Here is a 13,363-nt window from a genome sequence, read left to right as displayed (position 1 = left end):
TTGGTCAATTTATCTTCATTTATAATACTTCTATATACTAAATACAAATCTATTGTGTAATATCAATTGATTGTTACCTGATCAACATGCTTTTAAAATTATGTATAATTATTACATGTATCTCAATTGAATTATCTCTGACAATAAATCTACTCTTTCATATTTGTTTTGAACATCAATACATTCTATCACTATATTCTATCTCTAAATCAGTACATTCTATCACTACATCAATACATTCTATCACTACATCAATACATTCTATCACTACATCAATACATTCTATCACTACATCAATACATTCTATCACTACATCACTAATCTATCACTACACAAACATGGATCAGACAGCATAATACATAGCCCTCTACATCAATACATTATATCACTACATCACTAAATTCTATCACTACATCACTATATTCTATCACTACATTCTATCATTTCATCAATACATTCTATCGTTACATCACTATATTCTATCACTACATCACTATATTCTATCACTACATCACTATATTCTATCACTAGATCACTATATTCTATCTCTAAATCAATACATTCGACACTACATTCAATACTTCTATCATAATCACACCATTAGATCACTACATCAATACATTAGATCACTACATCACAATATTCTATCACTACATCAATATATTCTATCACACTGTGACTTCTATATACTAAATACAAATCTATTGTGTAATATCAATTGATTGTTACCTGATCAACATGCTTTTAAAATTATGTATAATTATTACATGTATCTTAATTGAATTATCTCTGACAATAAATCTACTCTTTCATATTTGTTTTGAACATCAATACATTCTATCACTACATCAATACATTCTATCACTACATCAATACATTCTATCACTACATCACTATATTCTATCACTACATCACTATATTCTATCTCTAAATCAATACATTCTATCACTACATCACTACATTCTATCACTACAACACTACATTCTATCACTACATCAATACATTTTATCACTACATCAATACATTATACCTCTACATCAATACATTATATCACTACATCAATACATTATATCACTACATCACTATATTCTATCACTACATCAATACATTATATCATTTCATCAATACATTCTATCATTTCATCACTATATTCTATCATTACATCACTATATTCTATCACTACATCAATACATTATATCATTTCATCAATACATTCTATCACTACATCAATACATTATATCACTTCATCAATACATTCTATCACTACATCAATACATTAGATCACTACATCACAATATTCTATCACTACATCAATATATTCTATCACACTGTGACTTAGAATTATTGTACACGGACATCTTACACACGTGGGGCAGGGTGCGAAAAAAAAGCATGTGTATTAATATTGTCTTTAGCATTTAATCTACGAAGTCTATAGAATTTTCTAAACAAAGTAGGATTAAATCAGACTTAAAGTAAGTTCCATCAAGCAGTTAGCCCTTTCTCTGTGATTGCTCTGCAGAAGTGTCTACATGATACTGATGCGTTTATGAGATCCAGAAGCACGATACTAATACGGGTAAATAACAAATAAATCTGGACCTGGTACCATTTCAATTACAATTTTTTTTAATGGCACTGAGAATGACAATATTTGAACACTAGCAAGGCACACTTCTATACACTTTAACATCTCTTATTTGTGTATTCTAATACCTGATATAACAAAACTTTATTTAAAACTTAAGTTTCACTGCATAGAACCGAGGCGAAGCGAACGATAGACTCTTTCTTTATGAAAGTTTCTCAAAACTGCAGTTCAATTGTATAATTACAAGAAGCAATGATTAAAACATTGAAAACATATTTACATAGGTTTTGTGTGAGTTTTTTAAAATTGAAAATTAGAAGTCAGAGGGACGAGTGATTCTAGTTCAGGGACGAGTGGTTCTCATGCAGCTATAGCACTCGTCCCCTTGGACTAGCGCTTTCAAAAATAATTTTCTCACCGTGTGGGGCAAAATGAAATACGGTACCTGCATTTTTTTTGCCTTTTTCTCACCAGTCATACGTCACTGTCAACACAGACTTTATCAAGTCATACCCAACACATTGACACGGTCCCAATGTGGTGTACAGTCAGGTTTCGGTGTATTATACAGATTTAGTCTTGGTCAAAATCTATACTTAATGTGTCAAAAAGTACATACTTTTATGTTTACTTCTAGCTTTCTTCAAAGCTGTTCTCCTCTGCTGCTCTTTTTCTAAGATTTTAGCTTCTTGTGATGGAATGATTCCAGCAACAACAAATCCTCCTGTAACCATAGCAACACATTATTGTTTACTTAAACTTTACCTTAAAATAGCACTAAGCACACAAAAACAAGAGGCCCATAGATCCTGCACCAACAGGCTGAGACATCATGAGTCCAAAGTGGCCATCTTCGATTTATTCCTCACACAAATAAGAAAACATAACAAGGGAAATCACATTTCTATGACATTTAACCAAAATTTGTCAGGAGAACTAATGTTAATTGGCTATCTGGCCCTGACTGCTCAAGATTTATGTAGCTTTAACAAGTGATTAGTAGAAATAATCAAGTTGATACCACTAATTAAAAACAAAAAACTTAATAAAAGCAATGTGAGTATGGGCTCACAGGCATACCCCAATACTCCCATCCCTTCATCAATTAAAGAAATCTGTCTTGGACTCACATAGATAAACCCCCTTCTCCCCATCACTTATAATAAATCTGTCTGGTGGCTCACATAAATAACTCTCTTTACTTATTATGGTATATAATTCCACACACACATGGTCTGGGTCTGGCCAGTGACATCGTTATTCCTCCTTACATAAATCAGATGTACAAGTAAATCTTTTCCTCCCTGGTAAAAAAGATCCTACCTGACTTCCTGTACTGGTAATCAACTCGTTCGTTCTTGTACCATTCCAAAGTCTGAACCCGAGTCCTGTGTGACCTCCTCAGACCGTTAGGGGGCGATGGATCTGGTATTACTGAAATCACATCAGAAACAAAATTTAACAATTAGATAATAATACTAATAATAAAAAGCTAAAAGTAAATTGTCCTGACTGGTAATAAATTAGAGACACACTAAGCTTGTAAGACCTGTGTAAAAGAGTATTCATATGCCGCACTGACCTTTCACTTTCAGAATATGGCATTCTAACCTCCGGTGTTGACTTGTAGAATACATACATTTGTGTTGATGTACCCGCAACCCATTCATCAGTAAATCATGTACATGTGGTCATATAAAAGTATGATTTCCTGTATTAATTAATATGATCAAGTATGACTAAATAACCCTTCAAAAATTTACCATTGATGACCACCAAAATCTAACCAGGGCTGTTACAGAAACACTTCTATGGGACAGGAGGGGAAAGGAATTTAAAATTAGGGGACCAACGTGTAAAAGAGATTTAAAGTCAAAATTGCTTCTATAGGTGGGTTCCCTAATTTCAAAGTGCCTTTCCCCTGTCCCGTATATGTTTTCCTAGAACAGCCCTCAGGTGCAGAACTTGATGTCATGATATTACAGTCAGGACGATAGGTGGTAGGACATATGGTGTCACTAAATAGGAACCAAGTCTGTTCAGGGGATTCCAGAGATATCTTGTACAAACTTCATGCTACTGAGGTCACACAAAGTGATTACCTGGTACTATATACCTCCTTTTCAAATTAAAGTGGGAGTATAAAAAACCCTTTGTGGCCATCAATTATCACAGTTCCTAATCATCTTTTTATACCATGAGCCACTATGGTACAGATAATACTCAAGTTATGAATTTTGAAACCACTAAGAATTTATAACTTCAGCAGTGTGGATATGTAAATGTTTAATTTCAAATGAAGAAAGTAATATATATATAAAAAAAAATCTGACTTACTGATCTTGCATTTCTCTGGCTTCTGGAAAGGCTTTGGTGTCTCTGTTGTAGTCCGCTCACACACATGTATAGGTGTGGACGACATGGAGATGTATGTCGTCATGTCCCCACCTGTGTACAGAATCAGTGTAAATCTTACAGACATGTACAGGTGTGGACGACATGGAGATGTATGTCGTCATGTCCCCACCTGTGTACAGAATCAGTGTAAATCTTACTGACATGTACAGGTGTGGACGACATGGAGATGTATGTCGTCATGTCCCCACCTGTGTACAGAATCAGTGTAAATCTTACAGACATGTATAGGTGTGGACGACATGGAGATGTACGTCGTCATGTCCCCACCTGTGTACAGAATCAGTGTAAATCTTAGACATGTATAGGTGTGGACGACATGGAGATGTATGTCGTCATGTCCCCACCTGTGTACAGAAAAATAGTGTAAATCTTACAGACATGTATAGGTGTGGACGACATGGAGATGTATGTCGTCATGTCCCCACCTGTGTACAGAATCATAGTGTAAATCTTACAGACATGTATAGGTGTGGACGACATGGAGATGTATGTCATCATGTCCCCACCTGTGTACAGAATCAGTGTAAATCTTACACACATGTATAGGTGTGGACGACGTGGAGATGTATGTCGTCATGTCCCCACCTGTGTACAGAATCATAGTGTAAATCTTACAGACATGTATAGGTGTGGACGACATGGAGATGTATGTCATCATGTCCCCACCTGTGTACAGAATCATAGTGTAAATCTTACACACATGTATAGGTGTGGACGACATGGAGATGTATGTCGTCATGTCCCCACCTGTGTACAGAATCATAGTGTAAATCTTACAGACATGTATAGGTGTGGACGACATGGAGATGTATGTCGTCATGTCCCCACCTGTGTACAGAAACATAGTGTAAATCTTACAGACATGTATAGGTGTGGACGACATGGAGATGTATGTCGTCATGTCCCCACCTGTGTACAGAATCATAGTGTAAATCTTACAGACATATATAGGTGTGGATGACATGGAGATGTATGTCGTCATGTCCCCACCTGTGTACAGAAACATAGTGTAAATCTTAGACATGTATAGGTGTGGACGACATGGAGATGTATGTCGTCATGTCCCCACCTGTGTACAGAATCAGTGTAAATCTTACAGACATGTATCGGTGTGGACGACATGGAGATGTATGTCGTCATGTCCCCACCTGTGTACAGAATCATAGTGTAAATCTTACAGACATGTATAGGTGTGGACGACATGGAGATGTATGTCGTCATGTCCCCACCTGTGTACAGAAACAGTGTAAATCTTACAGACATGTATAGGTGTGGACGACATGGAGGTATATGTCGTCATGTCCCCACCTGTGTACAGAATCATAGTGTAAATCTTACAGACATGTATAGGTGTGGATGACATGGAGATGTATGTCGTCATGTCCCCACCTGTGTAGAGAATCATAGTGTAAATCTTACAGACATGTATAGGTGTGGACGACATGGAGATGTATGTGGTCATGTCCCCACCTGTGTACAGAATCAGTGTAAATCTTACAGACATGTATAGGTGTGGACGACATGGAGATGTATGTCGTCATGTCCCCATCTGTGTACAGAAACATAGTGTAAATCTTAGACATGTATAGGTGTGGACGACATGGAGATGTATGTTGTCATGTCCCCATCTGTGTACAGAAACATAGTGTAAATCTTACAGACATGTATAGGTGTGGACGACATGGAGATGTATGTCGTCATGTCCCCATCTGTGTACAGAAACATAGTGTAAATCTTAGACATGTATAGGTGTGGACGACATGGAGATGTATGTCGTCATGTCCCCACCTGTGTACAGAATCATAGTGTAAATCTTACAGACATGTATAGGTGTGGACGACATGGAGATGTATGTCGTCATGTCCCCACCTGTGTACAGAAACATATTGTAAATCTTACACACATGTATCAGTGTAGACAACATGGAGATGTATGTCGTCATGTCCCCACCTGTGTACAGAATCATAGTGTAAATCTTACAGACATGTATAGGTGTGGACGACATGGAGATGTGTGTCGTCATGTCCCCACCTGTGTACAGAAACAGTGTAAATCTTACAGACATGTATAGGTGTGGACGACATGGAGGTATATGTCGTCATGTCCCCACCTGTGTACAGAATCATAGTGTAAATCTTACACACATGTATAGGTGTGGATGACATGGAGATGTATGTCGTCATGTCCCCACCTGTGTACAGAATCATAGTGTAAATCTTACAGACATGTATAGGTGTGGACGACATGGAGATGTACGTCGTCATGTCCCCACCTGTGTACAGAATCAGTGTAAATCTTAGACATGTATAGGTGTGGACGACATGGAGATGTATGTCGTCATGTCCCCACCTGTGTACAGAAAAATAGTGTAAATCTTACAGACATGTATAGGTGTGGACGACATGGAGATGTATGTCGTCATGTCCCCACCTGTGTACAGAATCATAGTGTAAATCTTACACACATGTATAGGTGTGGACGACATGGAGATGTATGTCATCATGTCCCCACCTGTGTACAGAATCAGTGTAAATCTTACACACATGTATAGGTGTGGACGACGTGGAGATGTATGTCGTCATGTCCCCACCTGTGTACAGAATCATAGTGTAAATCTTACAGACATGTATAGGTGTGGACGACATGGAGATGTATGTCATCATGTCCCCACCTGTGTACAGAATCATAGTGTAAATCTTACACACATGTATAGGTGTGGACGACATGGAGATGTATGTCATCATGTCCCCACCTGTGTACAGAATCAGTGTAAATCTTACACACATGTATAGGTGTGGACAACGTGGAGATGTATGTCGTCATGTCCCCACCTGTGTACAGAATCATAGTGTAAATCTTACAGACATGTATAGGTGTGGACGACATGGAGATGTATGTCATCATGTCCCCACCTGTGTACAGAATCATAGTGTAAATCTTACACACATGTATAGGTGTGGACGACATGGAGATGTATGTCGTCATGTCCCCACCTGTGTACAGAATCATAGTGTAAATCTTACAGACATGTATAGGTGTGGACGACATGGAGATGTATGTCGTCATGTCCCCACCTGTGTACAGAAACATAGTGTAAATCTTACAGACATGTATAGGTGTGGACGACATGGAGATGTATGTCGTCATGTCCCCACCTGTGTACAGAATCATAGTGTAAATCTTACAGACATATATAGGTGTGGATGACATGGAGATGTATGTCGTCATGTCCCCACCTCTTTGACAGACTAACTTATGTTCAAGTGATGATCTGTACCTGAAATGTTCTCAGTGCTATAGATAATTTTGTTTTATTTTACAAATTAAATGAATTTAAGCCCTTCTACACTTTGTAGACAGACATTATAATGAAGGTGCTTTGGTATGGGTAGTTTTTTTCATCCTGAGTATTCTGAAAGTTGAATATTGATATTGGGAACTCAGACTGGTATCAAGACTTGGCAGTACTTGTATTATGAAAACATGACTTAACTTCTATTGACATATTGTAGTGTTAAGAGCAAGGATACTTATACGATTGGTCATACCTGGAATACTGGAGCGTTGACTAGTCTTGGAGGATACCGGCGAGTCGGAGGCTGCAGTAACCAACATAAGACTTTTGTTAATAGATTTGAACATACATAAATATCAACTTATCCCTGCCACGATTTCGACTCTTCTATTTATTTATTTATTTATTCATTTATTTACAGATCTATGTAGTATGAAATCGTAGTTCTCTTTCAAATCTACTGCTCTCTTCATAGTCAATACCAGCTTTTCCTATTGGAGGAAAAAATCTGTAATGGAGAAGTTTTTTTTAAACAAGTCACCCAGAGCATCCTGACCAAAGATCAACACTTTTCAACCACCATCTGAATTAACTCAAATTTCATATGATGCCTTTCTACATTAATAACTTTGAAATATTTAAATATTTACTACATTTACATTACATGACACTATTCTACTAAGGATTATGGGATTTTAATCACACTGATTGCCACCTGATATTGTCAATGTTACCCACTGCCCCAGCTGTGGCCAAGTTTTGTGGGATGAAAGGAACCTACTGTAGAGAAAAACAAAACATTTGCTACACAGCACATGCTGTCATCACATCATTTTTACTCACACTGATACTCATTATATCTTTTATTAGGCCAGAGGTGATTCTTTTGAGGTACATTTACATTTTATAGGCCCCTTATCCTAGTGAGATTTTGTTGTATATTCTCAATTTCATGTTCATATATTTTCCCTGTCAGAAATGTTTAAATGTTCCGGTACATTATTTTGTATGAACAAGGGCCCAATGGGCCCAAATCGCTCACCTGCAATGCAGTGATCTTTTCATATATGGATCCTGCAGTTATTTGAAAGCATGCTACAGGACCAATATAATGTCTCTCTGCACTTTGGCTTTTCACTAAAAGTCATTTAAAGATTTAAGCATACTTGATCGACGTGACCTTGAATGAAGGTCAAGGTCATTCATTTGAACAAACTTGGTAGCCCTTCACCGCAGCATGCTACAGACCCAATATCAACTCCCTGAGACTCTTGGTTATTGAGAAGAAGTCGTTTAAAGATTTTAGCCTTTTTGACTCCTGTGACCTTGAATGAAAGTCAAGGTCATTCATTTGAACAAACTTGGGAGCCCTTCACCCCAGCATGCTACAGGCTAAATATTAGGCCTCTGGGACTCTTGGTTATTGAGAAGAAGTCGTTAAAACATTTTAGCCTTTTTGACTCCTGTGACCTTGAATGACGGTCAAGGTCATTCATTTGAACAAACTTGGTAGCCCTTCACCCCAGCATGCTACAGACCCAATATCAACTCCCTGGGACTCTTGGTTATTGAGAAGAAGTCGTTTAAAGATTTTAGCCTTTTTGACCCCTGTGACCTTGAATGAAAGTCAAGGTCATTCATTTGAACAAACTTGGTAGCCCTTCACCCCAGCATGCTACAGACCCAATATCAAGTCCCTGGGTCTTTTGGCTATTTAGAAGAAGTCGTTTAATTTTTTTTTAGCCTTTTTGACTCCTGTGACCTTGAATGAAAGTCAAGGTCATTCATTTGAACAAACTTGGTAGCCCTTTACCCCAGCATGCTACAGACCCAATATCAACTCCCTGGGACTCTTGGTTATTGAGAAGAAGTCGTTTAAAGATTTTAGCCTTTTTGACCCCTGTGACCTTGAATGAAAGTCAAGGTCATTCATTTGAACAAACTTGGTAGCCCTTCACCCCAGCATGCTACAGACCCAATATCAAGTCCCTGGGTCTTTTGGCTATTTAGAAGAAGTCGTTTAATTTTTTTTTAGCCTTTTTGACTCCTGTGACCTTGAATGAAAGTCAAGGTCATTCATTTGAACAAACTTGGTAGCCCTTTACCCCAGCATGCTACAGACCCAATATCAACTCCCTGGGACTGTTGGTTGTTGAGAAGAAGTCGTTTGAAGATTTTAGCCTTTTTGACTCCTGTGACCTTGAATGAAGGTCAAGGTCATTCATTTGAACAAACTTGGTAGCCCTTCACCCCAGCATGCTACAGGCCCAATATTAGGTCTCTAGGCCTTTTGGTTATTGAGAAGAAGTTGCTTGAATGGAAAGTTGACGCCGGACGGACGGCCGGACGGCCGGCCGGCCGGACGACGGACGCCGCGCCACGGCATAAGCTCACTTGCCCTTCGGGCAGGTGAGCTAAAAATGTTGATCGATATGCATTTCAAGCAGATGTACTTATGCTACAAGTTTCTATTTATCGGAACTGAATTTACATAAAAAGGTCTGTTGATAATATTTCCCCAATTAGCAAAAAATATCACTGTATTTTCCTAATGAAAAAGGTACAGGCCTTGTAAAACAAGGGTAAGAAAATCACTGTAGGCTATCTATTCATATCCATCTGAACACAAGGTGTCTCTGTATTGATAACAATAGGCCTTCGGCAAATGAATAATCAATCAAAGGGACCACTAACACAAACACAACAATATCAATCGCTGTTTATCTACTTACATGACTGTTCCATGTTCTATATCTGTATATGTGATCGTTCGAAATTTGCTCAAAAATTTGACAATTTACTTGTCTGTACTGTCATAATTACTACATTACCAACTATCATATTCTGTTTTTTTTTAGTATACTGTATCATAATTTTATATCATACACATATATAATTTTATATCATACACGTATAATATATACAGCCAGTTGTTACATGTAATGATACCACTGTAATGGATTTCACTGCAATAGTGAATCGACCACATCAAGGCTGTTCTAGTAAAATATACATCCCACGAGAGGACTCCAAAAACAAACTTATTCTATGTACGATGGGGGGCGAGAGAAAACGTGGCTCATTATACTATATAGTTTTAATTAAATCATTTCTTTTGGTGGTTCCAGTCTGACTGGAGTCCCGTTAGGTTGATAATTTACTGGACGAGCCCTTCAGACATAATACCACTTACATGACAAATCAGATGGTACATCGTACACAGCCTCTGTGACTTGGTGGCTGATGGTGACTCGACGACCTTTACTCAAACTCTTCCGACCAGGGGTCACTAGGCATGGAGTCAAATTTGCTGGTGAAGGACAAGATTTTGATACGACAGCTGATGCTAACGACAGTCTCGACTTTGTTCCTGATAGCTGTCCCTTGGTAGAAGTGTTTTGTTGACCAACAGAAGACTCTTGTACATCCAATGAAACATCATCCATCATATCTTGGGGAAGATCATTTCCATCATCATCACTATCATCATCATCAACATCATCACCACCACCACCATCATCATCTTCATAATCTACTTTATCATCTTTATCATGCCCAGCATCAAAGTCATTTTCACTGCACACCTCAGTATCTCCTTTACCTGATGTTCTGCTACCTATAATGATAAAAAAAAGAAATGAAATAATTTTTGTTTATATAAAATTTTCAATAATTCATGCAATACTTTCAAAGAGGTATTAATGTAATAATGGAAATGCATTTTTGAATGTCGAAAAGAAAGAACAGTCAAATACATATTTCTGAACTTGTTTAAAGATCATAATATAAAACATGTACATACTATTTCGTGATGTTGATTTCTTTCCTGACTGCGCCATCTTCTGATGACGAAACGACACACCACTTCGAAGCATTTCTTCTCTTCTAGTTAGAGTGACTGTAACAATTCCAAAACTGACAGTGGGTACTGGAACTGTAAGCCTGTAATGCCTATTATATCAAATGCAAGGCTCACTTTCCCAAATTCAAAGCATCATAGTGAAATTTAAAGACTTTTTAAGTCATTTTAGTATTTTCAAGGCTAAGCCTTGTTTTCAGGGCCTTTTTAAGTCCTGTACGAACCCTAGGCAAACTATGATACCCCCATTTAATAACCTTCATTTGCAAACATGGCAACCAAATGACATCTATTATTTTGGAAAATAGCACAGTTGTATTTGTTATCCCTGAAAGCACTTATATACCAATTTTCAGTTTAAGGAGACAATACTGTTCAGCCTCACTGCTATATATAGTATCCGTCCTATTATCTATTCTGTTCAGCCTCACTGCTATAACATCCATCCTATTACCTATCCTGTTCAGCCTCACTGCTATAACATCCATCCTATTACCTATCCTGTTTAGCCTCACTGCTATATATAGCATCCATCCTATTACCTATCCTGTTTAGCCTCACTGCTATATATAACATCCATCCTATTACCTATCCTGTTCAGCCTCACTCCTATATTATCCGTCCTATTACCTATCCTGTTCAGCCTCACTGCTATAACATCCATCCTATTACCTATCCTGTTCAGCCTTAATCCTATAACATCCATTCTATTACCTATCCTGTTCAGCCTCACTCCAAGCATCTCAATTCTGGCCAATCATGATCAGAATCCATTATTTCTGTAATAGTAATGGTTCTTGGAACACCCCATGCCTTGAAAAATGGGCATTAATAACTTCCACTACATTACCAAGTTAAAATAAAATTTATCTAAGAACAAATGAGTTATTGGCCATTACACAAAGCCTGTGCATACTGACCTGGTTACCGTGGCAACCAACATTCTCGAGAAACATTTTATCTTGATATAATGATCATGATTTGACTCATTGAACATACTTCTTCTGTACTTTTTATCAGTTCTATTGTAATCAATTCTCCCACTTCTCGGCATATTTGAAAGGTTTGAAGACATAACTCCATAAAACTACCCAGCTACCCGGTCTGTCTGATGAACTGGTAAAGACCATTGTGTACTAGTACTTACATTCTGATCCTGGTGTTGCAGAAAACGGTGTACAAGAACCTACAACATAAACACAGAACACAATTAATACCATAACAATAGCATACCCCAACAAATCAGTAAATCAGAAAACGGTGTACAAGAACCTACAACATAAACACAGAACACAATTTATACCATAACAATAGCATACCCCAACAAATCAGTAAATCAGAAAAGGTGATTATGTTACTATTGAGTTCGTTTTTTATTCTAATAGTGTGATATATCATGAATAGTTCATTCAATATCTAAATTTTAAAGGAAATGATCCATTCATCTGAAGTGACAGGCCTACCTTGAGGTGATTGCATAGTGCGAGCTAGCTGGCTCCTGCGAAGATTAGAATGTGACAGCATAGGCATATCATCATTAACAGGCACTGGGTCAGAATCTACAACAGCACTAACCTCCTTTTCATCATCTCTAAAACTTTCTTTATTACTTGCACCTTTACTTCCTTTTCCACCTTTTTGTTTGTTGGGTTTTCTATTTGAAGAACTGCTGTCCCTTGCTGGTAATTTGTCTTTCCTTGATGACTTTACAGCTGAAACATTGACATCAACGTCCAGGTTATCAACTACCTGTTCTTCCGACACATCTAAGTGCGAGTTGTTTTTCTGGTTGATATAAACTGATGTCTTTGCTGTTGTCGTTGAAGCAGTAGGAGAATTGTGCAAGACTCTTGGAGTATTAACCAAAGAATCTTCCTCCACAAACCCAATGCTCACTTTCTGCCCTCTTTTGCCCTTTGCTTCAGAAACTTTAGATTTTGACACTCTTGTTTTACGTGCCACCACCTGTTTTTCCTTGATTTTACCCTTTGCTTTGGTAGCTTTCTTTGGCTCCCCTTTTCCAGTTTTTAACACATTTGTTTTCCCAGCGACTCCTTTCTTAATTTTTTCCTTTGACAGAGTCTGTTTTAATAAAAGTCTCCCTTTCGTTTTCTTCTCTGGTTTACTTTTGGCTGCCACCGCTGAAACATGAAATAACAAGTACAGACTAATCTCAGTACAGCCAAGTAGAAGTGTTGTT

The 13,363-nt window shown here is 37.7% G+C and overlaps 1 protein-coding gene across 2 annotated transcripts in view; it reads right to left on the bottom strand.

Moving 5' to 3' along the window:
* Positions 1 to 13,363, bottom strand: part of LOC117325449 (nucleoprotein TPR-like) — a 37,187-nt gene that overhangs the window by 3,001 nt on the left and 20,823 nt on the right. Inside the window, exons 14-21 of one of the 2 annotated variants that reach the window (XM_033881660.1) lie at positions 12,627 to 13,304; positions 12,311 to 12,349; positions 11,107 to 11,202; positions 10,498 to 10,920; positions 7,558 to 7,608; positions 3,929 to 4,039; positions 2,915 to 3,025; positions 2,211 to 2,315 (exon numbers count right to left, since the gene is read on the bottom strand). In XM_033881660.1, coding sequence (XP_033737551.1) covers positions 2,211 to 2,315; positions 2,915 to 3,025; positions 3,929 to 4,039; positions 7,558 to 7,608; positions 10,498 to 10,920; positions 11,107 to 11,202; positions 12,311 to 12,349; positions 12,627 to 13,304 — 1,614 coding nt within the window. Of the gene's footprint in view, positions 1 to 2,210; positions 2,316 to 2,914; positions 3,026 to 3,928; positions 4,040 to 6,691; positions 7,003 to 7,557; positions 7,609 to 10,497; positions 10,921 to 11,106; positions 11,203 to 12,310; positions 12,350 to 12,626; positions 13,305 to 13,363 lie in introns of those variants that run through there. The other variant, XM_033881661.1, reaches the window with a different exon arrangement.

The sequence above is a fragment of the Pecten maximus genome, chromosome 4, assembly GCF_902652985.1.
Source record: "Pecten maximus chromosome 4, xPecMax1.1, whole genome shotgun sequence".
In the NCBI taxonomy this organism is placed as follows: domain Eukaryota; kingdom Metazoa; phylum Mollusca; class Bivalvia; order Pectinida; family Pectinidae; genus Pecten; species Pecten maximus.
Note: the sequence above shows the minus strand (reverse complement) of the source record. Positions and strands in the feature narration are given on the sequence as shown.